The 27812-nt window shown below is 37.7% G+C and overlaps 2 protein-coding genes across 12 annotated transcripts; one reads left to right on the top strand and one right to left on the bottom strand.

Annotated features, from left to right (window-relative positions):
* Nucleotides 1–85: 85 nt before the first annotated feature.
* Nucleotides 86–16345, top strand: LOC123775080 (uncharacterized oxidoreductase ZK1290.5). Of its 9 annotated transcripts, none has more exons than XM_069319315.1 (10): nt 86–224; nt 1541–1620; nt 2014–2138; nt 3578–3701; nt 4981–5066; nt 5464–5643; nt 9586–9756; nt 11123–11293; nt 12472–12611; nt 15355–16345. In XM_069319315.1, the coding sequence occupies exons 2-9, from the start codon at nt 1545–1547 to the stop codon at nt 12565–12567; spliced, it is 1029 nt and encodes a 342-aa protein (XP_069175416.1). In that variant the 5' UTR covers nt 86–224; nt 1541–1544; the 3' UTR covers nt 12568–12611; nt 15355–16345. The 9 variants fall into 9 exon arrangements, with proteins under 9 accessions (XP_069175416.1, XP_069175417.1, XP_045625876.1 ...); XM_069319316.1 differs by having other exon boundaries at nt 87–224; nt 11123–11242; XM_045769920.2 differs by lacking the exon at nt 12472–12611 and having other exon boundaries at nt 87–224.
* A 523-nt stretch (nt 16346–16868) lies between these two features.
* Nucleotides 16869–27774, bottom strand: JMJD4 (jumonji domain containing 4). Of its 3 annotated transcripts, XM_069319311.1 has the most exons (9): nt 27636–27774; nt 27139–27373; nt 24956–25101; nt 24599–24747; nt 23939–24091; nt 23130–23244; nt 21456–21542; nt 19739–19886; nt 16869–19600 (listed from the first exon to the last, which is right to left on the bottom strand). In XM_069319311.1, the coding sequence occupies exons 1-9, from the start codon at nt 27732–27734 to the stop codon at nt 19410–19412; spliced, it is 1323 nt and encodes a 440-aa protein (XP_069175412.1). In that variant the 5' UTR covers nt 27735–27774; the 3' UTR covers nt 16869–19409. The 3 variants fall into 3 exon arrangements, with proteins under 3 accessions (XP_069175412.1, XP_045625875.2, XP_069175413.1); XM_045769919.2 differs by lacking the exon at nt 27636–27774 and having other exon boundaries at nt 27139–27408; XM_069319312.1 differs by lacking the exon at nt 27636–27774 and having other exon boundaries at nt 27203–27390.
* Between the last annotated feature and the right edge of the window lie 38 nt (nt 27775–27812).

Raw genomic sequence — 27812 nt, 5'->3', positions numbered from 1 at the left:
AGACAAATGGAGGTAACTTTGACAAGCCGCCGGCTTCCTATCCTCGTCGAGGCCACTAGAGATATAGCGGCCCTCATGTAAATTCAAGTAAATTCAGATGAACTAACTGAGATTCTGTGGGAACGCGGCTGTCTGGGATTCCAAGTGAACGCGGCCGTCTGGGATACTGGCTGCGTGATGTTTACATTTAGCAGCTGATCACTGCCTCGTCAGGTGTGCAACAGGTGAACGACCTAAGTTAAACATATATTTTGACTTATTGCAGAAGTGTCTCTTACTAAACACAGCTCAGTATTAAGGGTATAGACGCTCTGACTTATTTAGCAAAGGTTTTATGTGCTTTAGGAGAAGTTTTAATTAAATAAATTTGGTTTATGTGTTATAGAGCGAGTGGGACTTCAAGCGGGGTAGCAGGTGCCAAGTTTTCAAGGTTAATGTATCACGTAGAATCTTGACGGGAAACGGAGTCGCACTGAAATAATTGGGTTATTACTGAGTTCAATTTATTTTGCAGGCAATCATTCCAGTTATCTGAGGTGACATTGATCATAACATGATCTCAAGTGATAACAAAGAAGGGGTTTGGCTTCCCTGTGTTCCGAAGAAGTTTGTCAGGTCTCCCCCTTAGGTCAAGGATGAGGTTGACCGTGTGGTCACCCAACTAATCAGACCCAACTGTGTTTAATTGACTGAGTGACGTGCATATCAGCCATCCCCACTATTCCATCGTACAGTTTTAGTGCTGAACTGACAATTATCATAAGTTATTATCAGAAGAAAACTAAGCCAGTATGACTATACTGTATTGCACTTGGAAGGTATATAATTATAATACAAGCATAACTTGTGCTTGTGTATAGAAGCACAAGGAGCTGGGATAAAGAGGGAGTGAAGTAATGGAGCACAACTGCTTGAACCATTTGGGGATTGAACACTGACAATGCATGATATGAGGCTGCTGCTCAACTGACCAGTCCAGGCTTCCTGTCTCTAAGAACAGGAATTATTATTTTTTGTTAATCATTTGGCTTATCTCTTGCTTACTAATGTTGGATATAAACCAAATGTTTAAATAGGATAAAGATAACCTAACTTAAGAGGACATTTATGAATTTCAATGTACAGTACTTAAAAAAAAAGTCACTGGAATGTGTGTACAAATTTTGTAAAAAAAAAAAAGAAAAAAGTGAGTTGCCCTGGCATATGGCAAGACTGTGGTACAAAACTCATGTCATGTGATATATATTCACTGAGTTATAGGTAATTTCAACCCCCCCTCTTATTTATACACCAGGTCATCTCATTTGACAATGTAACATCTTCCATTAGTGATGCGACGGTGCTCACCGTAATAAAATGGAATTTTCTGGTGTGGGATTGTGGCATTGCAGCGGTATTATTTCCAACTTAGCACTTTCTCTTTGAAATTACTTTACCTTGGCTAAACTAATGTTTATTAATGTTGGACATAATGTTTAATTAGGCAGAAATAACCTAATGTCAGACAAAAACTGTATTAATTATAATATTTATATTCCAGACTAATGGCTGATGTTTACACAAGTCCAGAGAAACATGTGGTACTTTACAACAATGTTAAAATGCCAATCCTTGGCTTAGGTGAGACGTTTTGTATATCAGTATTAATTTCACCTTACAGTAATGTTTTGATTATTATATTATTGTCTTGTCTACAGTGTAGTGAGTACTCACTGGTGTGGTGCAGTATATGCTGGTGTGGATGATGGATGCCTATTACCATGTATTCAGCTAGACTGTTTTCATAGTTAGGTTGTCAGCTAACTTGCAGTGTATATACAGTATTCAGTTTAATGATGTCATAGTTATATATACAGTATACAGTACTCATTTTATGATGTCTGATTTTATGATTTATTATATACAGTATTCAATATAATGCATTGACAAATAGCTTTTAACTCTAGCCAATTCAATGTTAAGTAAATGAATTCTTTGTGATCAAAATACTTACAAACTAATGTTGCATTGCAGGAACATCTCATAATGGTGGATACAGCCACGAGGCTGTGGTTTATGCACTCAAAACGTGTGGTTATAGACACATTGACACAGCTAAGCGGTATGGCTGTGAGACGTACATTGCTCGAGCTGTAGAGGTAAAGGTCTAATGATGACATTACTTGATTTCTATATTTCTATTGCTTGTTGCAATACTGGATTACATACCTTATTATTATTCAGTAGGTTTAACCACAGAGGTATTCATTCTATGTAGTATATGCCAGTACAGTATAAGAATTGTTTCTCATAATTTCCTAGTCTAATATGTGCTACTGTTCTCTTATATAATAAGTGTTATTCACAGAGTCCACATACATGAGATATGCAATATATTTGTTTGAGTTTACTTGCAAAAGTATTATTTAACCACTAAATATATTCTTTATTTCATAGCTCTAATTACAGGCAGTTACCAACTAATGAACAAAATGTGTTTGGAAGAAAAGGGTTGTAAACTGGATGTTTGTAACTTGAAAGCTATTTGGTCACATAAAATGCAGGTGTTCTGTTTGACCTACTGAGGACCAGAGCTAAAACCTGGATATTCCTCTCTCACATTGCTACAGAGCAAGTGACAATTTGCCACCACACTGGGAAAGCCTCCAGAAAGTCAGCAAAGCTTTACAGACAACTGAAGGGTTAACAGAAACAAAAGCTGCCGATTCTTCGCGGCAGGGGATCGTATTCCAGGGCCTGCCCGAAACGCTATGCGTACTAGTGTCTGTACAAGAATGTAACAACTCTTGTATATATCTCAAAAAAAAAAAAAAGCCTAGAAAATGCCAAACAACTTTGCAAACAATTCACATAGAACAAGAGAAATGTTCACAATTAGAGTGAAGCCACTGGTAGTAAATGCCACCATTGGGCAGCCCGGCTTCTGCTTGCAGCCAACTGTCGTCTCAGTTCTGGAGCTGATAAACAGCACACTGATGAACCACTAACCTTGTGCGTAGGGAGTGAGGCAGGGAGCCACCAGAGCGTATCCATAAAGAGGCATTTCAATACATTTAATGCTGGGTTTTTGAGGAGCATCCATCCTTAGTGCCTTCCTGAAACTAACTAACCACAGAGAACAAAAATGGGACTCAAAAAGGAGGAGCTTGCACTAGGACGAAGAACAAAATTCAGACTGGGAAGCACGGTCCAAGGCAACACATGACTGGCTAGGATCAGGGACATTAACCAAATTTGTTAATGTTGCTGGGTGTTTTGGACTTATATTGGATGTTTTGATTTTTTTTTCTGTTGTGCACTTGGAATATTTTTGTTGGGCATTTTGGATTTTCCCTCGGGTGTTTTGGATTTTTTCTCTGGCATTTTATATTTGTTTATACAGCATTTTGGATTTTTTTTATTGGAAGTTTTAGATTTGTTTGTAGAGTGTTTTGACTTTTTTCATTTGGCATTTGGAATTTTTTGTTGAGAGTTTGGAGAATATTTTATCTACCTTTATTATTAAGGTACTTCCCAAAGATAGACATTTTGTTCCACACAATGCTTTATTTTATTATTTTCTTTTTTAAATTTACAGGAGTCAGGAGTACCTCGTGAAGAAGTCTTCCTGGCAACAAAATGTTGGCCAACGGACTATGGCACCACCACTACCAGAGAGGCCTTCAATGGCTCTTGTCAGAGATTAGGTTCAGAGTACCTAGGTAAGTGTCGCTATAATTTGTGTTCGTTCAAGGGGGTTTGTTGCCACATGCATTTAGTATTTTATATATATATATTTTTTTTTCAGTGGCTTTGTTCAGTGCAATTATCTATTTGCTGTCAATAATGTAATTTATATGAATGAATGTATGAAACATTGGTATGCATAAATATATTCCTGTCAGTAGAATGTACATCACATTATATTTTTAGAACAATAAAACATTCTCATTTTGCTGTTATCTCCCTGTATACATACATTACATTTAATTGTTTATGTTTATACACCAATACAAACCACTAAGCATTTCAGCCGAGCGTGGTGATCTCGTAACTATTGATCCAAGCACAGGATAACTACACACACTCATTAGTTGCCAACAGCACCTGTGGAAGCAAAGTGCCGCCTGATATACTGTGCACATCGCTAACACTAGCCAAAACACTGCAATTATTATCAGAATCCTGGTCACTAAATCCTGAATATGAATAATTTTTCACATGTTCATTTACTAAAGAAACATGAGGTCCCCCTTTCATGATGCGTAGAAGCATCAAACTGCAGCTGTGTGCTGTGGCTGTGTGCCTCGCACTGTGAACATTATCACCTACATCATGTTCATTGATAGCTTAACCTTGTACATAGTCATTATAATTGGAATGATATATTTCATCATTAAGTGATACTGTGGGCATGGGTTGCATGGAGTTCTATTAATAGCATCTGTAGGTGCATTCTACTAGTAATCAAAATTGAGGAGAGTAGACTCCTGACTGTGGCCCCACTTGACCATTATCTATTCCTAATAAAACCATTTAAATAGGATTCTTATCAGGTTTTTGGGAAAGATTATGAGAGTCCTTGCATAGTGACATTGTCTGAACGTGGTCTGAATGGCTTGTGGCTCAGGAAGCATCCCAGGGACCACTCAGAAAAGGGTGTTTCACTATATTTGTTGGCACTGACATCCAAACATATAAACCTAAGAACATAAGAATAATGGATTGTAGATGGTTTGTTATTCTTTATCGCTCTGATGAGTGGATTCTGAAACTGAGTGGTTTCCTTGCGTGTAATATTCATTACCCTACAAGTCCACCTCCTCACCTAATGTTGCTTTCTTATATTCAATGAAATAAGGTAAAAGTCTGCACATGGGTAGTCCAGAGAGGTGGGTTCATTCACTTCAAATGGCTTCAATATTTTCTCATAGGTATATCACGTTCTTACGATTTTGTTGTGCATAAAGGCATTAATATCATTATACTTTGTTATTTCAGATATGTATCTTCTTCACTGGCCAGATGTTCCATCAAGTGTGAAGGATAAGAAGCAGCTCTTGCGGGACACATGGCGGACACTAGAGGTTGATTTGTTTTTTTGTTTTTGCAGATTAAAACAAATGAGTCGGGGATTTGTAGTACAAAAGTACAATATAGGCATAAAAATGACCATTTCTCTTTCCATTTTTAGTAGGAATGAATGCTGTCAGCATATATGATAATATTTCTTTCAATTTTGTTCAGGGAGTCGTCATAACTTTGTATGAAACTTTGAACTTTGAAAGATGCTTCAGTCACATGTCTTGCAGGAAGTCTTAATGATTATGTACGAGGTCTCAGATTTTAGGTCTCATACATAATCACAGGTCACATAGGAAGTTGTAATGATTATGTTTGAGACCTTAGACATTGAGTTAATACTGTACTTAAATCACAGGTCATGCAAAAAAGGAGGGGGTAACTGAATCTGGTATTCTCCAGGTACTACTTGATGAAGAACGAGTGAGAGTGATTGGTGTGAGTAACTTCTTGGAACGGCATCTAGAAATGATCATGGAGGAGTGTTCAGTCATTCCTCATGTCAACCAGTGTGAGTTTCACCCGTATAACAACCCAAAAGAGCTCCGAGAATATTGTGCAGAAAGAAGCATCCAGTTTGAGGTGAGATGATATGATATCCAGTTTGAGGTAAGATATTTTCATCGTAAAATACTGTATATATATGAAGATAACTTTAACTATGTGAAGATAACATTAAGATAATTTTATCTTTAGTTATTTTGTCCTAATCACCAATCAATGTATAACTTATGAAGCAACATATGGATTAATTGAGAAAAGATTGTATAATACAGTATCTTAATTGTGAATGGTCTAGAAGTAAAGGTTCTAAAAGTTTATTATTAAAAACTAAGTGGTGCAGCTATATAAAAGTGCTACAGTGAGGTGTGCAGGTCTAAAAACAGTTACAGAATCAACTGGGAATAAATTGCATGTAATGACAGGAGCACTGTAAGGGCCAGTAGACTGAAGCATTGTTAAAATTAAAAATTTAATATTGAGCCAAATGAGGGTAGTCAAGACAGCAATGTATATAAAATAGTTTCCATGCATGTGTGTGATTCTCCATTTGGGATTTCCATACATTAGTTGGGCCACGGTGTTCCATTAGCTTAGTTCACTTGTTGCTTGCATCCTTTACTATATGAGAGAAGAGACAGTGGAAAAGGAGGTATCAGAGGAGTTCTACTTTATAAATAAAGACAATACAGGAAAGTAGGTGAATTCTTCGGTGGATTTCACCGAGAAATATTGTCGATAGTTGAAGATTTGAATGAGATGTATGAAAATGTTTGCAAAATTTATGACAAAGGCTCCTAAAATTTCATCCAAAACTAGAGATGCATAATTAGGAAACACAACTGGTTCAGTGGAGACTACTGAAGGCCTAGAGAACACAAAAAGAAAGAAATGGAACCAATATTAAGAAAGATCTTACAACTTCAAGAACAAGAGGTCATAGAATTAAGCTAAGGAAACAAAGATGGCCTAAAAAAAAAATTGAAAGTTCTCTTTTTGCACATACAGTACAGTGGTAGAATGTTGGAGCAAGTTAAGTGAGATGGCGGTGGATGCCAAAACTGTCAGTAGTTTTAAAGTTTCATATGACAGAGTACTGGGAAGATGGGACACCATGAACATAGCTTTCATACCCAACCCACACACATGAAAAGAAAGGAAAGTAACAACATTTTATGCCATCCTGGACCCTCGTCAAGTTGCAACCGATGAGGAGCCAGGACTGGTCAAAACCAGGCCACATTTATCCAACAAATTATGTGAGATGATGTTGAAGAACTTGCAAGGGAAGAGTATTCAAAGATGCCAAACTTATTATGTCTATGGCAAAGCATTATTCGTGGGGGTAGTCAAAGTCGATCTCTGGACGTGTCCGTAGGTGTGCATCCAAAACCTCCATGTTCAGTGCTATATAGTAGAAACCAGTTTGCACTAAAATCTGGTTTATATATCTAGTGAAGCATGATATTTTTTAGGGCATTAGTGCAGTTCTCGGGTGATTTAGAGAAGGTTCATTTTCCCACCCGGAGACCTACGATATGATATATATTTTTCACACTGGTTTTGGAAATATCATATTACACCTGTGTAGTTATGAGCATCTCCAGTATGACACTCCTGAAGTTATGACTACTGTACAGTATGACACCCCTGTATCTTTGAGTACTTTCTTCAGTATGACAATCTTGTAGATCTGAGTATTTTCTCCAGTATGATAATCCTGTAGTTGAGTACTTTCTCCAATATGATAATCCTCTAGCTGAGTACTTTCTCTAATATGATAAACCTGTAGTTTAGTACTTTCTCCAGTATGATAATGCTGTAGTTGAGTACTTTCTCCAGTATGATAATCAGGTAGTTCTGAGTACTTCCTCCAGTATGATAATTCTGTAGTTATGAGTACTTTCTCCAGTATGATAATCCTGTAGTTGAGTACTTTCTCCAGTATGATAATCCTGTAGTTTTGAATGGTCTTTCCAATATGTATATATTTACCCGATTCACTTAAGACCACTACCCTAATGGCCTCGATGAGGACAAGAAACCGGGTGCTGTCGAAGGCCCCCCCCCCCCAATTTGCCTTGATGATCTTTTCTAGGTATATTTTAAAACTTGCCACAATTTTGGCAGATATGACTTTGGTGGGTAGGCAGTTCTATGGGTTAATAACCCGGTGGGTGAAAAAGCATCTCCTGTTCACAGTCCTACATTTTGGATTGTTGAGCTTGAATCTGTTGCTCCTTATTTGTGTTACATCTGACCTTCTGAAGAAATATCCGGATCAACATTCTCTTACTTGCTCAGTATTTTAAGTTTCAATGAGATCCACCCTGTAATGCTTGGTTTGCAGTGTTTTCAGCCCTGAGGCCTTCAAGCTTTCCTGATACAGATGCCTTGGCTCTATAATGATTTTTGATGCCCGGTGTTGCACCTTCTCCAGAGCAGTTATGTCCTTCTGAAAATGGTGTCTCCATGCTTGGATACAGTAATCCAAATGAGGGTGCACCAGAGATTTATACAGTTGAACCATTACCTTCTTTTCCTTATAGTCAAAAGTACGCTTGATTATCCCAAGAGTTTGGTTAGCATTTACGACTGCTGCACCCACCTGTTATGCAACTTTTAATGAATGGTGGACTTTGACTCCAAGGTCCCTTTCTTCGCCAGTCTGCTGTTTTGTAATGATATTAATTTGGTAGTCATGGCATGGATTGTTATGCCCCACATGCATGGTCTTGCATTGACAATATTAATAAGCACTTGCCAATCTTCTGACCATTTGTGGAGTTCATGTAGAACTCTTTGTAAGGCTTCAATATCATTATAATTTCCCATTTTACCATAAATCTTTGTGTTGTCTGCAAATTTGATGATGTGATTTGTAATATTCTTATCTGTCATAGATGTATGTATATGACAAAAAGGGTAGGTCCCAAAATGGACCCTTGTGACACCCCACTTATCACATTTCTCCATTCAGATTCATTTCCATTTAGCATGACCCTTTGTTTTCTTTCCTTCAACCATTGTTTTATCCATTCTAATATTTTACCATTTATTCCATGGGCCTGTAATTTCCTTGCCAGTCTTTCATGTGGTACCTTATCGAAAGCTTTAGCAGAATCAATGTATACTACATCCACCAGAAGGCCTTTGTCTGAGTAGCTGGTTACTGTCTCCAAAAATGTGAGCAAGTTTGTAAGGCAGGATCTGTTGTTAACAGATCCATGTTTGTGTCGATTGTACGAGGTTGTTCACTGAAAGATGGTGAATGATTTCCTCCCTGAGGATTCATGGTATATCCTTGAGGATATAAATGGTATATATATATAATATATGTTTACTGTGTTTTTGAGTACTCTCTCCAGTGAGACAGTCATATGAAGTAAAAGATCTCCAGTGTTATTGTTTTTTGTTGTTGTGATGTAATGTCTGCCATTTTCTGTTTATTGACTAATTTGCCCTATTGGAGTTGAAGCCTAAAGTATAATTTATTTCTTGAACTGCTCTTGTTTCTAATGACAAATTTCTTCCCACCTCAATAGAGTGGAAAATGATCTAGCTGGACCAAGAATGTTGGACTGACAGAGAATGTCTTTGATCTCATAGACCCTTATCTGAAAAAAAAGTGCTTGTTTCCTGCTGTGTCTATAATTCTTTGTGCTTTGAGAATAATAATTATATTTTTGCATTTATTGTACTTTTATTTATACAGTATGTACAAATATCAAGTACAATTTGTACTGTATATACAAATATCAAATACAATTTGTACATTATGTACAAATATCAAATACAATTTGTACAGTTAGTACAAATATCAAATACAATTTGTACAGTATGTACAGTTAAACAAATATGTATGGATATATGTACAGTATCTGTTAATATATTGTATATAAATAGGTGAGTATTTATATATATACATATGCTACATATTGATATTTAGGTACTGTATGTGCATGAATGTGTATATTCATGGGTGCATGATTTGTTACTAAGGCATTTGTTTGATGTAATCAGGGCTATTCTCCACTTGCTAAAGGCTTGGCCCTAAAGGAACCTACAGTGGAGGCAATAGCCAAGCTTCATAGGAAAACAGCCTCTCAAATCCTGATCCGCTGGAGTTTGCAGGGAAAGGTTCCTGCTATTCCCAAATCAACTAATGTAGAGCGAGTGATGGAAAACTCTAAGGTAGATTATTAATTCTAATTATATCTATATTTGTCGGCAGATAGGACGCATGTGTTTGGTCAGTGAGCACCAAGTACATATGTTGTATTTAAACGCACAAAATTATGTTTTTCACTACAAAACCATTTGAAAATTACTTTTGCTAAATTGATGATAAAATGAAAGAAATCCAAAAAACCAGCATTAAATGTAATGAAAGTTCATTTTCTGGGTGAGCCCTGGAGGCTCCCTGGAGCTATCGGACTGATATGCGATATATTAGTCTGGGGCATTAGTCAATTGCAGTTCTGCCTACTGGGAACCACGAGCCAGAACCTGGCCCCCTCAGAGAGGCAAGGGAGCATTGGCCTAGGGAAAACAACCCCATGTGGTTGGGGGCATTGCTTGTCTGCCTTCGACCGAGTACCCAGAAAGGAAAGCATGACCAAACAAACCCCACATGGAAAGATAATTGCAACCGATGACTGAAGAGAGTCAGAACTCCCTCAACACCCAAGGAAACAAGCAAACGTCATACACCGCCGCCGCACCGCTCGTGCACGCAGCCCTCCCGAGAGGGGGAGGGGAGGGAAGAGGAGTTTATCACCAATTTATCACCATTTGTTTGGTGATCAGGTGGCTTGGTTGAAGGTGTCCCACCTGAGAGCTTCTTTTCAGCGACAGTTTGAAGTTTCCTGGCATTCATTCTGCCATTTTCTCTCTATAGGTTGTCTTGTCCTTTCTATCTTAGCTCTTTCAGGATCGTCATTTAATGTCTACTACTGTCGCCACGTATCGTGTGGTGCTGGCGGAGCCACTGTAGCTTGTGTTCGGTGTCGATGTAACTTCTGCCCCGTTCCATAAGCTTTTTCATGCTTTGTTTCACCTCCAGCCTGTTGGGTAGCTGGCACAGTGGGGAGATGCATGGACGAGCAAGTGACAGCATGGTGTAATATTTGCTTGGGAATAGAGGAAGTTCTACCTCTTTGTTCGGCTTTCTTTTGCATTTCTCTTACCTTGTGGCCTGTTTTGTTACGCCTACCTTTCTGGGTGTCTAACCTTGGTTGATGGCAGATAAGGTAAACCCCCAACCATGGGGATTTTCCAGGGCCATTACTCCCTGGTGTCTCTCTGAGGGGGCCAGGGTTCTGGCTCATGGTCCCGGTGGGCAGAACTCCATTGACTAAAGCCCGGGTCTAATGTATTGCATATTAGCCCGATAGCTCCAGGGAGCCTCCCGGGCTCATCCAGAAAATGGCGTTTCATTACATTCAACGCTGGTTTTTTGTTTAGAGTGTAATGTAAGATTGCTGCCCTACAACATGCCTCCTTGAAATATTGTCTAGTTGATAAATGTATAAAAGAATTATATATTTTTATATTATAGGGTTACTGTCCACTAGCCAATGGCCAAATTCTTAATGAGCCTAGAATTCAAGAGATTGCAAGTGTGCACAACAAATCTCCTGCACAAGTTCTTATTCGGTGGAATCACCAGAAGAGAGTTGTATGTATCCCAAAGTCCACCAGAGAGCACAGGGTCAGAGAGAATTCAGAGGTAGAGGACAGTAATGGGCATGGTAGCATTCACTTGTGTGTGATTCAACTTTTGTAAAGATGTCTCCTTTTATTTTTTGTGTTTTTGTAATCAGTGTTTGCCATGACATAGTTTTAATTTGCTTGTAGACCATTGTGTCTCAATACATTACCAAGGCTGAGATTCTAGCACTGATATGATAGGTATAAATTTTATGTTACACGACTGATCAAGATGAAAAATTATTATCCCCTATTTACTGTTATTCCTTAACCCTTTGGCTGTGGCACCTCTAGTTTGGACCATATTTTTCTTGGGTTTAAACAAATAAAGAAAAAATCATGCTTTGCAATTTTTTTGTTTACAGTATATATAGTAAATAAAATATTACCTGCTATTTCCATAGAAACACAAACAAATTAGGAGAAATATTTTCATGTTGAAAAAGTGTCATGTGCAATGAAATACCTCACTCTGATCATCCACCCTCAGCCTCTACCACCTTGAAGGTGGTAGAGTATTTTTTGAAGGCGAAATACTACCTTCAGTAGCTTCCCTAGCTTAGTCTTTAGCTGTTACTAGTCACAATTGAACAAAGGCAGTTATTCTGATAGACCCTTATTGTCTACTGGAAACAATAGCCTTTTCAGTTTCCCTGTGCCATTTTACAAAGTAAGGAGTGCATGGTGTATGGTACGAGCAACTAACCCACTGTGAAGCATTGCCCCGAAGCATGGCAGAGGAGCATAAACAACAAAACTGAGGATATGATTGAAATAAGTCAAGGACCAGTATGGGAACAAGACCAATAAGTAAAGGACCAACATGGGGACAAGAACCATAAAAGCCCCAACAAACTGCTTCAACATGAAACCAGACTGACTGACAAAAAGCAAATAGCAACATGAAGGCCAAAATACTGTACAATATAATGTAAATTAAACTCATATCTACATTAGAATTTATATAACTGTTAGTGCTTGGATCTCGACCCTTGGTTTAAGTACTGTATTGTATACACTAATCTTTCTCTATAAGTGTAAATCTATTGCTTACCCAGATTTTCCTTTCTACTAAATCACTAACACAATTACTATCTATTAATCTAAATACAGTACCTGTGTTATTCATAAACTTTAGACATCCTGGTTTGATTGTGTCTTGCTAGTACTTAGTGTACTAATCTTTGCCCTTTGCAGGTGTTTGACTTTATTCTGTCTCAAAGAGATTGCAACAGTCTTGATTTATTACACTGTGGCGTTCACATGTCGTGGGACCCAAATTGTGTGGCGTGACGTTTCCCCATAACCTGTGACAGCTCTCACACACTGCCTCTGAGGTATGTTTGGCTGTGTGGTGATCACTAATAGAACAGTTACATAATTGCTTTATGCCTTTTCTGTGGGTAGCCCTGTCGGCTCGTTGAAACTATCTGAACTGATATGTGCTATATTAGTTTGGGGTCATCAGTCACAGGATTTCCTTTGCCTACCGGGTACCATGAGCCAAAACCTGGCTCCCTTAGAGAGGCCCAGGGAGCAAAGAAGGTCATTATAGGCTCATAGACCATTGCACCTCTCCCTTAAGAGGTGCAATGGCCTATGAGCACTTTACATTCAAAGTACCACTATGTCATAATTGGCATTGACTGGGGAGGGCACCCAGAAAGATAGGCCCAAAATCAAATTGTGATCTGTTTCAAAACAAACCACAATCTGGTGAAAATTGCAACCTACCTCTGAAAAGAGCAAAAAGAACTTCTCCAGAAAGAAAACAAACAAGCAACACTTCATCGAACTAGTACTCCCAGTTGTTAGTGCTACCTCCTCCCCCCCCCCAAATGGTGCGAGGGGGGAAGGAGATCAACAAATCTCCTGCATGCTTCCCATGCAGAAGATTTTCTATTAGTAACCACTATGTTGGTAACAGACACATGCCTCAAACCACAATCCTTCCATATTATGGCCCTCTGCCTTGCTGTGTCAATCCACAATGAATATACAGTAGGTGTAGAGTATTAATGGAAAGGCAGTGGCTGAAAAATTTGTTCTGCATGGTTTACTCTACAAAAGGACATTGGGTTGGCACTCAAGGCATATTAAATTCAACAGAGGAGCCTCAACACAGTTGGGTGCCCAGTCAAGAGATAACCATATTTCCTACTGTTGCACAAGACGGGCCTCGTGGCTGAGTGGACAGGGGTTGTAGTCCTAAGAGCCCGGGTTCGATACCCTGCAGTGGCAGAAACAAATGGGCAGAGTTTGTTTCACCTGGTTGATACCTGGTTGATGGGGTTCTGGGAGTAGTTCTTCTCCCCAAGCCCGGCCCGTGGCCACGCTTGACTTGTGAGGGTAACTGGTGCGCCTGTTCACCTAGCAGTAAATAGGTACCTGGAAGTTAGACAGCTGCTATGGGCTCCTTTCCTGGGGATGGATGGATGGATGTATGTATGTGTATACTTACCTAGTTGTGCTTGCAGGGATTGAGCTTTGGGTTTTTGGTCCCGCATCTCGACTGTCAATCAACTGGTGTACAGATTCTTCAGCTTACTGGGCTCTATCAAATCTCCATTTGAAACTGTGTATGGAGTCTGCCTCCACCACATCACTGCTTAATGCATGCTGTGTGCATGTGTGTGTAAGAGAAATATTTGTAGCAGACATAATAGAGGAAGAATAAATTGGTTAGAAAGACGGGGTCCAAGAGCTAATAGCTCGATTTTGCAGATACAGATAGTAATATAGTTCTACCAATCCCACTGGCTGCCCAGATGGGATTACAATGCATCCTTAGAAGAATGATTGGCAGCTGGTGTGGGGACTACACATGCATTTGAACATTGACTGATATCTATATTGACTGCAGGCCTGGCATGTTTCCCTGGATTTGTGGGCTGTCTTCTGGTATGGTCCCATACACTGCAGTTAGGGATTGATGGTTTTCAATGGGACACCCAGCTGCTGCTGCTAAGTAGATGCAACGAGCAGGGAATCCTAGATCACCCTAAGCAAGAAAAGGCCACTAGAAAGGTGAACCAAACATATCCCGTGGTGCAGTGGTAAAGCACTCGCCCGGTGGTTCGCAAGTGCTTTGGCCTGGTTTCTTATCCTGGCTGAGGAGGATTTACTGAGCGCCGATCCTTAACTGTATCCTCTGTTTACCTAGTTGTTAAAATGATTCGGCGGGTTGTATTCCGGGGAAAATTAGGATTAAGGACTTGCCCAATACACTGTGTTCTAGTGGCTGTACAAGAATGTAAGAACTCTTGTACTGTATATATAAATAAATAAAATAAAAAATATAAATAGCAAGGTAAACAAAACAGAATTAAACAGTGAAGCCCAAAGACAAATGAATCACTCAGTTGTGAACGAGTTCTCTCGTTAATTCCATCTGTGTACTGCCATGGGAATGCTAACCTACCTCCACCAATCCCCTAGTCTCGACACACTAGTAATTTAGCCAGAAAAAAAAAAGAGGCTCCAGAAAGGGGAAGGGAGTGGGGGTTGCCAAGGATCGACCAGGATGAGGCATTTTATTACATTCAAAGTCTTATTTTTTTTTTTTATCTATTTTCTCACTTTTAATAAAAACTTCATGAGAAAAAAATTATCAAATATTTTTTACTCAGAGGATGATGTAGTAATTATTGGTGTAAATGAAAGTTTAACAAATGAACTGGGTACTGTATTCTCAAACATGGATTTGAGAGAACTGTACCAAGTACTGCTCTCAAACTTTTAAAACTTCTTTAATGGTCTGCTACTTCCAACTTCTGCATTCATTTAATCTTCTTAAGTCATCATTTGCACAATTTGCACAGTACTGGATAATGTTTGGATTAGTGTTAGTAGGATTTCTGATAGATCAAAATGGCGAGTGCTGTGGGCAATTGCTGTTTCTAAGCTTATTAAAAAGTAGCAGTAAAAGATAAATGGATTATTTTCCAAGAACAAGTACTGTACTGTAAATGTGCAGGGGTTTTACTAAGGTCTTCATATAACAGACTCAACATTTTGATAAAAATTTAACATCACATTTTGCTTGAAACTTGTTTATTCTGAAGTGTTCCTTTTCCTCAGGTGTATGATTTTGTTTTGAGTGAAGAAGACATGGCAACACTGGACAACATGAGAGGAAAGCTGACCATCATGGACCCAAGTGGTATACAAGCCAAGATTGACAACCCCTTGCCTGATGGGTACAAACTCAATATTATCAAGGTGCAAGCACAACCATAAAGTATAATACATGATTATCATCATCACCACACTGCCTTAATACCCCACAAACTTTTGTGGGGGCAAAAAGCTGCCCACCAAGGAGGGCTGGAAAAAATAATTGCGTGGAAAGAATACCAAAAATTTACAGAGTGACGCCTTGCTTCTGTCACTACACTTGTCAGGATCAGGAAAATTGTGTCACAGCACACTAGGAAGGTAAATGGAGATCATTTACAGGTACAGAAACTGCAAAAATCCCATGCAAGCTGCTCTTAGTTAAATCTAACCACACACTCATGTCTAGCCTCTGCAACAGCGTCCCAATTTCAGTGACTACGTACCAGCAAGACCAAAATGGCAAAGTCCTCTTAAAAGTAGAGATTATTGAAGGCAGGACACTTGTGCAGATAAGGCAGGACTACTGCAATCTGACTTTTGCCGCACTCTGTAAATAATAACGTTACAAGTCATTTGCTCTTGGTTCATATGACTGTTATAATCTTTGCTACATGCTTTATGGAAAATATCGGAAATAGATATTTCCGATATTTTGAAAACTGCAGGAGGAAGTTTGGGTAAAATGTGACCCATGGCATTACCGTTTTCACTAATTGGCACATTTTCGGTATAATTTCAAACTGCAAATATGTGCTTACGAAACGTAATGTCATTCTCTCTAAATAACTATATTTCAATGATCAAAAGAGGATAAATACCACATTATGAGAGTTATTTGATGTAACTGAGGATTTATAATGGAGTATTGTTTCATTGACTTACCTCTATGTTAAATTCATTGCATAATATAGGTGAATGTATACATCTATTGCTTAAATAAAGTATATAAATATGCGTTGTTTGTTTAGAGGTAAATGAATGATTGCAACGCTAATTACGAAACTAGCTTTCACATTGAGAGCGAGTGGTCGCTAGGCAAACTATAGTGTATTCTATATCTATTTCCTTCATTAATGTAGGTGAATGTGTGCATCCATTGCATAAATCAAGTATATAAATATACTTTTGTAGTGTTTATAGAGGTAAATGAAGCATTGCATAGCTAATTAAACCAATTTTTTTTTAAAACTTACATTGTATTAAACCAGCCTATCCTCTTAAATGGTCACAGAAAATTATGTACTAAATTGCCTGAACCTTTCCTAACTTAATTGATAAACCATACATAGAAAACAAACTTTGTAAGCTGCTATGATTTATAGTATAGTACATCATATTTTAGCCATAGGGGATTTTGACATCAAAATGTGCTGAATTATTCAAGAGTACACATTTATCAAATTGTAAATGTAATGATCAAAACTGTAAATGTTATGATCATAATTATTATTTTTGCCAATAAGAAAATTCATTCATTCGTTCATTCAGTATTTATTAGTGATAAATTACAAGCGACCAAAATACAGTACAATGAAAGACCTCGTGCACAGCATAAGGTAAAATGCTTAACAGTACGGTGAAGGCATTGTGTGGTTTAAGAAATACAACCCATCCTCAGACCATGCTCAAAGATGCACATGTTAATATTTTGAACAATGCAATATACTGTGTCACCAACAATATTACAGAAGTGTGTGTTTATCACAGGCTTTAAACACGGACCTAGATTTGGGGTTTTGATTATGTCGACAACTATTTGTTTTCTCAAAATGCTGCCTCCATACACTTTAAGTGCTTTGAGCATTTAGTGAGTGAAAACTATCAGAGAGAAGCTTGATGAGCAGCAGTTGCAAATTGTGCAACATTTATTTTATTCATAAATTAGGACAGCTACTAATTGGCATAGATCCAAACCCTTTGTTGATGATGGGTTGAGAAGATGAACTAGAGTATACTATTAGTATACTCTAGTATATTATTAGTTGTAGACCAAGAACTTGCTGGATGTAGAAAACCAATAACCATTGTGATAATGAATTATCTACCATTTGTACAAAGCTAACCATTAAGTCTATTAGAATAGCTTAAAATTTAAATGCTAATATGAAAACTTTCATAATACACATCCTAGATGTTTTATATTTAAGTCACAGATGTGTACCTTCATCTCCTTATCACTACCTAAATTGTAATACTGGCATGCACGCACTCAACCTTGTATATTCATAATCTTGCAGAGAGTAAGTCACTGTAACATGGCCAAAAACAAATAACCCATCCCACACATGGAATGAAAGTAAATTAGTTTCAGTATGTACTGTGACCCTTATCGAGTCGTCACTTGATAACAGTCCGGGGTGGACCGAAACATCATCCTTTCATTTCGTTTCACATGTGGGTTGGGTTATTTATTTGTAAACATCTTTTGTCATATGTAATATGAGAAGAATACTAATCAATATCTAGTACTTACTTGCCACTGATCACAAGTTCTAAGGCCCATCTCTGACATAAATTTCAGCAGATGCCAAGTTGCACATCCGTCGTACATTATATCCTTGACATGCATTTGTGATGCTTCTACACTTAATTTATAAATTTCTACATTTAATTTATTAATACAGTAGTAGCAATAAGTCAAAGTTGAAACACAGAAGGCAGAAATAGCACCATTAGTCCTGGTTTTACTATGTACTTTAAAAAATTTTTTTTGTAAGTTTTGATGCTCTTGCAATTTTTTAATTATCTACCAGTACTTTTAATATTGATAACTGCCGAGAGTGAGTCACAGAAAAAAATAGTTTCAAGTACATTTCCTACATTAAATAATGGAACAAAAGCCGTTTAATCTTTTCAGAAGCTTAGGTCCGAGATGAAAACTATATACATTACTGTATAGCACATTATATTTAGTTGTATAAAATGCCTCATACACAGTACAGTATATAAAAATATCCTTAAATGACTTGAATCTATGAAATTGTAGCAACATCAATGAAAACAAACACAAGCAAGTCTTCAAAATCTTTCCAAATTTCATAATAGCAACAAATATAAATAATTGTATTAAACTTTTGAACATTTCTGCCAAGATACAACATTCAGCAATACAAACTTTGAAGACAAATGTTTTGCAGATTCCACATACAATGTCCTATATTAAACATGAGATAAATTACATGTAACAAAGATTAATATTTAATAAATAACTTTTTTACCCCAATATCTCTTATCGTTATAGAAAAAATAAAATTTAGACAATAATAAGCAACAAAATGCAATAAGCTTGTGGCTTATCAAGATCCCTGCAAGCATTACATGTTCCAACATAAATGATGGAAGTTACTTTAATTCAATGCTCAATGAAACCAAGTTCGTTTGATAGGATGTATCACGCATAGTCAATACATATACAAACTTACGTTAACACAAAAATAAGGGCGACACTGAAATTATTTACTCTTATTACAACCTAGACACGAAGCAGCTGTATGCCAGCATCGCATGGAGGCCATAATGTTGATTCCCCCGAGATAGACTGCTGAAGTGACCAAGGTCACGAGTATTTATACCCCTGATGGTGATGTCACATTCTTTGTCACATGGAACAATGAGCCGGTGGTGTAACTGGTGGGTTACCTATACATAGCAAGGAACCAGCAGGTCTTGCAGTCGCCACCTGCCTGGAGCTCTGAGACTGGGTGAAGGGTGTACTGGTGGTGGTTTCTAGACATTCATCTGGGTTGAACTCCATACCAGTCGTAATATGTGATATGCAGAGTGATGAACAATGAAGATGAGAAGATGATTCCTGTCTCAATCAGTCTTCATTCATCTAGCCCCATGAATGGGTTTATTCAAATACTTGCAGTCCCTATATGGTGCGTGGGAAAGCTTCCTCACTTGAAACGCAGCTCTCCAACTACAGTTCAGTATTTGACTAAAATACCCACTCCTGTATTTAAAAATTAGGGTTATAACTATTATCAAATTAAAAATCATACAATTCTGAGTGATCATGACAAGGCGGATGCAACATCTTCAAGGAGCCGAGATGGGTGATCTTCCATTTCGCCGAAGCTCTTGATGGTTTCGAAACGTTCATCGTCCAACAGTCTCTCCAAGCACCACTGTATTTTCTTTAAGTCATATATTACATGATTTTTGCCAATTTCCCAGTATCCAAAGCTGAGAAGTGGACCTTTTCCTAAGAAGAGAAATTTATTTAATTTTGTCTGATTGGCTATTATTTTATGACATTGCATAGAAAGAAATCCACAACTTCCACAAGTACAGTGAATGGGAAGAAAATAAACAGTAATTTTAATTTAAAAAAATTTCTAACCTGTTAGGTAGTCGATCCTTCGTCGTGCCACAGTGCGAAGAAATGCGTAGAATTCTTTATAGTCCATGCCATGAGTGGCACGCAGCAACAGCTGACACTGACTGACCCAGTCATCCATTTCAGTGCAGTCCCGAATAGCATACTCGACCTGAGGTTTGTAATGCTTAGTACTTTTAGTGTTCGTTATCATAGCCAAGTCACCAAGCATTAATGCAACCACTTATGAAACCTGTACATTTTCCAACAATCATTGCAGCTTTGAAGCGTCCCAACAAAATAATTCCAGAAAGCCCAACAAAAAAAATCCAAAATGCCCAACAAATACAGTAACTACATACCAACTTTAACTGTATACAATACACCTTCCATTTCCCTTACCAATAATATTATAGGAAAATATGTTACATGTAATATTAATGGAATTACACAAAAATTTGTGTAATTAGGTACAAATATACTGTACCTAACCAATTTTATTTGGTTAGGTTGGTTAGGTACAGTATAACATGGAATAGTATAATACAGCAATGGCAATAACAGAATGTTATGGCACATAGTTGGTGAAGATGGAAGTGTTTGTATTTATGGCAGACCCCAATTTTTGGAGATAGGCAGTTTCAACATAATTTCCTTTTATAGTCCAGGAAATCTTAATATTTGTTATCGTAGTGTATAATGTTAAATTTGGGCACATTGTTTGCTTGTTGAAGATTTTTTATTTGAAGGTTACTTGGTTTGAGAATAAGTGGAATTTATTCTAGCACTTAAATTACTTAATGAACAATGAAAGTATACCTCACTTTACAAAAAATATATGCCTTCTAATAATGAGATTACATTTTCTTACCAATGACTCTTGATTTATATGCAGCAAATTTATTACCAAATTATGATATTATGAAGTTTCCTTATGATAGTTTTACAATAATAAAACAGATTTTGTGCATTTAAAGTATTGAAATCGGTCCATTAACTGCACCTGTCTCGCATATATTTTTGTTTGTCCATCCAAATGTTATCTCATTCAAACTGCCTTGACACTTCTGTTACTATTTAAATTTCATCATCTTAAATGACATACAAGTACTGTACCTCACTTTTAAATAACTTGAAAGGGTGCTCTAGAATCATAGTGACTTTGCATTTTTCTTCTGATAACTACATACTTTTCCATCTATACTTCACTTCCATAACTTTACATATTCTGACATCCTTTATCCTTCATGTTAACATGAGCAAGATTCAGGCACACATCATCCTGTCACCAAGACATCTCTTAGGTTTGCAAGACGGTGGTCATCAAGCAAGAACAAAGTAGGTGGGTAGTAAGTCAAATCTGCCAGAGCATAGAATCAAACTTTTAGCTGGTGCTTTACGAGCCCAGATGACAACCAACTGACCTACAATATTTTTAACCATATCTTCCTTAAAACATAGAAAACTGGAAATTGGAATTAAAGGTAAAAGAATAATTCTCCATCACTGTACATATTAGTGTTATGCTTGCTTACTTTTCTGATGTCTAGATATCCTGTGTACTCCATAACATTTGGGGTGGCAGTGCATCTGGGAGAAACTAGGCCTACGTGTCAAAGATTTTTGTAACGAGTCTGGCATCAAGAACTAACTAAAGTCACATCATATCCCAGAATATACTGGGACTATTTTAAATTTACAATTGTGTTAATGTGAACAAAAGGAAATGTGACGGTGGTACCTGGTTCAGGGACTCGACCAAAAAGTCCCAAGCTACGTGGATGTTGGTGCCATTTAACCAGTTGTGGTTGATAGAGATTGTGTCCTCCTAGAAATTAAACATTGACGAGTTATAATCAAAACATGAAGAATGCTGCTAAAGCACTTTTTCCATCTAATGATATGTTAAGAAAAGTTTGTAATTCAAACTCTGAAGGAAAATGTACAATATACAACCCTTGAAACACACACACATCATTTTAATATTGTCGACCCATATTGGACATATCATCCAAAGACGTTTTAAGTACTTTTTAACATTTGAAATGCCCATGGGGTACATAGTATTCCCAATCAGTATTTAAAGTCTCCAGCAAATATCTGCCACCTTAAAAATTAACTTTTTTCATATTCTCAAGGTAAGGATTTTTTCAAAATAGACAAAAAACTTGTATTCAATTTTTCCCCCACAGAGATAATGGTTAAGTTATACTGTGTTAAAAGTTATGAGTAACAACTTTTTTTCCTCTATTCACTTCCTCTCCATTATTCACTTCTCTTTCTCTCTATGATGTATAATTAGGTTCTATGGTGTATAATTATGTCTTGATAATATATATTCTAGACTAATATAAATTTTATCTGTAAGAGAAAATGTCTGTGTTCAAGGTTGAAGGCCAGATACTCGGAATTAGCGTCATTAAATTTTGCAGGATTAATGGCGATTTTATTGGAAGTGTCATAGTGGAGTCGGTGGGGGGGGGGGTTCAGCATAAAATAAAATCTGTATTTTAATAATAATGATAATAATAATAATAATTTAAATAGTTCATTTTGTTGGGAGACAGGAAGTTTGTGTGTGTGTGTGTGTACATATATACAGTATACTGTACTTAAGTCTTGTATCAAAGTCCCCCCTCCCCCCAGGTCGAACTACTGACCCACCCTAAGAAGCAAGCCTGCAACAGTTGCCCAACTCCCAGGCACCTATTTACTGCTAGGTGAACAGAGCCATTATGTGAAGGTATTTGTGACCAACTATTTCTGTCCCGCCTGGGACCATAAAATGTTAAAATCTAAACCCAGGATATGCTGACCCCTAGCAAACAACACAAGAGACACGTTACCCACTAATCAATCTAACAGGTTTCCTAAAAATTAGGTTTAAAAGATAGAATGCCTGAAATAGGACACATACAAGATGCAGGCAAAAATATGCTTTCTGAATACGTCCAAACCAAGAATGGCTGAAAAAACCTGTTGTGTGTGAAAAAAAATACCAAGCATCATCCTTGAATGCAAGGGAAAAAATTAATGCTAATTTTTGGTGTGGAAGGGGGTGGGGGGGGAAAGAGTTCTTGCCAATATAATTTTAATTGTGTTGTGGGACAGGCAGCCAATGTATATACAGTATATATAATAGGCTTATACAGAGGTCCCCCCCTCCCATTTAATCATGTGGGCCACAATGCCTCCCCACCCATTCCTCTCACCCAGTTTTATTACAACATTTATTCAGACTGCTTGCTTGAGCAACCTCATTCATAATGTTATCAGACCACCAACAAAAAAGAACCTGGGCTTTCGAGGAGAGCTGTATCCAGAAAGCATATTGTCGTGTGTAGTACGCATGTTCTGGGAGATGATTATAATCCAAAACAAGCAAATGTGTAATACAGAGAACACATTGTCTTACTAGGTTCCAGACTTGATGATGCCATCCTGAAGGAACAAATATAGTTTCTCCGAGTTCCTGGATCACCTCCAGGCGCCCTATCGCAGAAGGTGCTTTTGGATATTTGGAGGAATCACTGAGGGTGAAATGATATAGTGCATAAATATATGGGGTCTATCTACTCTTCTTCATGTACAAAATATTTATGTACCAAAAATTCAAATAATGATTCTTTACTGATTGCATCAATTATCTGCACTGCATTTTGACCATTTAGTAATTAACAAATAGAACAAGTTAATCATGGCAAAGTTGGGTATCATTCTTAGAGTCAACCTGGATGATGATCTAGGGTATTTAAACATACAGAATTAACCTTTTTTCTACTGAATTTCTACTTTGGCCACATTTTTTGATTGGGTCTACACAAGGCATAATACAAATAGTTTGTTTTTGCAATATTTGTTGCATCCATCTTAAGATCTTTCCAGCGATAAAAAAATATACAAGATATAAACCTATCTACTGTATATCAGTATCTCCTGACAGATTTAGGTCTACTCCATAGGGTGAAGTTCCTCTCTAGTGCCACCAAATGGCTGCAGCTACCAAGACTAAACTCCTGTTCTGGAGATCTGATGGCTGAACAAACATTTTATTATGTCTAAATAATATTTGTGATGCATTTGTTACGTAATTATCAAAAGAAGGCACCAAGCCGGGGAAGACTATGTAGCACCATCTAATGCATTTGCCAAAACTTGCATACTGGGAAAGCTTTTCGTAGTTCAACCATAACCGCTTAATACAGCAAAAAGGTTATATCATACCTCAATTCTGCAGAGTCTACATCATATATGGGTGTACCAAATGGGTCTCTCAAGTACTGGTCCTCGCCCGGTGGGTAAAACACCCATCTTTTACGTCCACAAATATTTGCCGACCAGCTATATGACCGGAACACATCTGCATGAAATGGAGTCCTGAAAAACAATTTTGAAATATTCATGTATTGTATACAGGCATGTTAAATTCTGAATTTACTCACAAACTAGATAATCTTAATTTGTAAATACTTATATATAAAATTATTTATTTAAAATTCATGCAGTATTTTAAATAAATTTAATTATGAAACAAAGATAAATTCCAACTAATACTGCCAAAATCCTGATCGGGGCATTTTTATGTTCTATTAATACTGTAACGTATGGCAATTTATGAGATGTACATCACAATACCCTGTACATAGCTGCAATACTATACACACGGTACACAGTACATTCAGTGATATAATGATCTGCCAAATCTGATATGCCTCTGCATAACCTACATACTGCATATGGTACAAAATTCATGAAAGCAATATTGAACAGGTATGGAGGATGTTACAGGAACAGTGAAGGCCAATTAATGTGATGGACACAAAATGCCCCAACACACTAGTGCATTGGGTTGGATGGTTTTAACTATAATAATAAAGGACTCACCAGCTACCCTTTGGTCCCATATATACAAATCGATAATCATCCTGGATATCTTCCCTGACTTCCCAGAATTCATTGAGCCAATCAGAGGCGAAGTACTGGAGGGTTGTGTAAGCACCATAATCAGGATATGCTCGCACAAAATGCCAGTCCTATAAAAGTTGAGTTATAAATAGAACACATCATACATCAAGGAAGCTATGGTATTGCACAATTATACATTTACATACTGTATGTACAAATATGCAAGAACTAACTCCTTCATGTGTTTACCAGGTATTAAGAATCACACTCCTCCTCCTCCTCCTCAAAATCACTATCACACTATTGTAATGAATGGCACAAATATACTAACATTACCTTCAAGTAAAGACACTGTTTGGTTCCTGAAGATGTTTTCCTGAGGCCTTTCCAATAGTCAATATAGTCTTTCAACTTGTATGTAGTCTTCTCCTGCGAGTCATAGTGCTTTTGGTCACAGTTTGCCACGGGCACTTCTGCCTCCCCTGCAGCAGTGGAAAATAGTATCCTAAGATATATCTTTGTGACATAAAATTGTTCTTTCATAAACATGTTATGTATCTTGTCTATACTGACTTGAATTATTAGTTTTGCAATTTAAAAACTTCGGAATTAGTACGGTTGGCTTTGCTTTCGACTCACTATTGGGAATCCCAGGTGGGACAGAACTGGCACGTTTCCTTTCCAATAATGCCTCTGATCACCTAGCAGTAAATAGTACCCAGGTTGTTAGGCAACTGTTGTAAGGTTGCATTCTGGGAAGGGTCAGTAGTTGAACCCTAGGGAGACCTCAATACCAGCCTAATGTACATATATACACAGGCCTCCTGTCCCCGACAAAACAAATTATTATTATGCATGTACCAGCATTATACTCTTGAAGTATCTGCATGAAAAATAACCAGTCATCAACCATCACTGGTTGATGTACATTCCTAGAAAAAAAAATCAGACATATCACCAAAACTTATAAAACTAAAAACTAAAACATAAAACTAAACTCACAGATTTTAAGAATTTGTTTAATAAATACCTTTACATGTGCAGAAATGGAAGGTACCTTAAAAAAACAAATGTGTATACATAAGATGAGATATAAGAGAGATGGTTTTGCATTTTCACAAAGTTGATTATGAGGGAATAAAGAATGATCTGGTGTATGCAGATTATGAGGGATTAAAGAAGGATCTGGTATGTACAGATTACAAGGATTAAAGAAAGATCTGAGGTGTGCAGATTATGAGGGATTAAGGAAAGATCTGACTTGTGTATATTATGCAAACTGATGAATTAAACAATGATTTTGTTTACATGTAAATAATAATTATATGGTGCAGTAATATATACTGTCATAAAAATCAAGAGTTTGACATAATTGAACCAACTTTCTTTAGAGCCTCAGTAGCTCCCGAAGATTAAATCGGGTACCAATTAGCCATGCCTCAATACATCAGGCCTTCAAGACCCACTGTGAGGAGAGAGGAGCAGGGGGATCAGAAATTAACCACAAAACAGAGAAAACCATACAAGAAAGAATAATTGCACCAAAACAGGCAAGTGCTTAATGGAAATTAGGCACCTCTAGGTAAATACCCTAATAATAATAATGTATCTGACTGCCACCAGATGGCAACTCAGGTTCCCTGGGGTCTCAACCCACCATCCTCCTCACTCTGGATCAGCCCACGCAAAACTTCACAACTTCACAGGGAAGAAGGAAACCGGGCAGTAGCAGAGAGGTACTGGGGGCCCACCAGAAATAGGCATCTCATTGCATTCAATTATTTATTTCTTGAAGAAATCCTTAAGTAGTTAGCAGATTACTCTCAAAAAACAGAAAAGCAAACTTGTTCAATCCGTGGGAGAAACTAGGAAGAAAAAAAAAAAAGTACAGATTAAAAGGACACACACAAATCACCCAAGCACACACAAGCATGGGAAGACTGAAGGACAACCAACATAAAGTGAGAAGTCATCATCATCATCAGGACTTCCAAAAGTAGCTTTTTAACCAAGGAAAAAGGAAAAGCATCAGCACATCCCTAGATCGGGGACAAACAGCTGGCTGCCTGACTGAACCATCAGGCTGAGGATTTGGAAAGGCTGGTCTTAGAAATAAGGACCTAAGAAACAGAGCATTAACAGCATGAAGAGCGTGACAAAACACTGAACTGAGGCCAGACGACAGAGACCGTACTGAAACTCAACTGACATCAAAGAATGCCACCAAGAGCCTGCAAAGGCTCCAGGACATCCCATGTTGCCTGCAAATATTTTCTTTTACAAAATATAATGCAGGTAATCACCATACGTGGTTTAGCAAACCTTCATAACTAGCGGGATGTCACAGCCTATTTACTGGGGCCAGGTCTTGAACTATTCCACATGGCATAGGTCTACCTAGTAATAAAAAGCTGTGTATAAATGTATAACTAATGCATGATCACCTACAAGTCCTTTAATCATCATATTCAATAAATAACTATAACAATAAATCAGACATTGAGGAGATCTGCAACTACCAAAATGTTCTTGCAAGTACTGCACGTGAGCCCCGGCCGACGGTGTGACCCAGTCCGTCCTCGCCCGCCACTCCTCGGTGAAGCTGCTGGAGAACACACATGGCTTGTTCTTCTCCAGGAACTCCCTGAAGAACTCCTCGTAGGCTATGTGACCACAGATACGAGGTAAGGCAGTGAGGACCTGGTCTGGTGTTTCGCGGCCAGGGCTCGGCTCGCCGCTGCCCAGCTCGATCATCTGGACATGTAAACAGACAGACGACGTCTCCCAACTTACTAAAAGTACCTTACAACTAAATTATTAATTCAATATAATATTAATAACGATGATAATAATAATAGCAATAATATTTAATAGTGAAAAAGCAGAATATAGGTTTAAGGCTAGTTAAATTGCAGCAAACAACGGTATTACTTAATTGCTCAACCTATAGTCCGCTTATTAACAATCGCCAATATCATCTCAGTAAAATATAAAACGGTACGAGGAAGCCACATACACACAAAATGAAAATACCCTCAGAAGGTTTGCAAATGTGTATATTAGCCCTAAAACGTTGAGAGATGTGTTTGAAGAGTGGTGGAGCTTGTGGTGCCATCTGTGAGGGCGGCGGCGGTCGCTGTCAGTGGCGGCTGGGATGTGACACGGGACTCGTACACCGCTCTCTTCTCTACTA

Source organism: Procambarus clarkii, chromosome 92 (genome assembly GCF_040958095.1).
Source record: "Procambarus clarkii isolate CNS0578487 chromosome 92, FALCON_Pclarkii_2.0, whole genome shotgun sequence".
Taxonomy (NCBI): Eukaryota; Metazoa; Arthropoda; class Malacostraca; order Decapoda; family Cambaridae; genus Procambarus; species Procambarus clarkii.
This window is presented reverse-complemented; position numbering and strand designations above follow the sequence as displayed.

Coding starts and splice junctions, on each gene's coding strand:
- LOC123775080 (XM_045769920.2), top strand. CDS start 1,545: ATGGCTGATGTTTACACAAGTCCAGAGAAACATGTGGTACTTTACAAC. Junction 9,757..11,122: donor GAGTGATGGAAAACTCTAAG/GTAGATTATTAA, acceptor TTTATATTATAG/GGTTACTGTCCACTAGCCAA. Junction 11,294..15,354: donor GGGTCAGAGAGAATTCAGAG/GTAGAGGACAGT, acceptor CCTTTTCCTCAG/GTGTATGATTTTGTTTTGAG.
- JMJD4 (XM_069319311.1), bottom strand. CDS start 27,734: ATGGCACCACAAGCTCCACCACTCTTCAAACACATCTCTCAACGTTTT. Junction 24,092..24,598: donor ATGGGACCAAAGGGTAGCTG/GTGAGTCCTTTA, acceptor ATTGTTTTTCAG/GACTCCATTTCATGCAGATG. Junction 19,887..21,455: donor TGGTCGAGTCCCTGAACCAG/GTACCACCGTCA, acceptor TACAAACCTCAG/GTCGAGTATGCTATTCGGGA.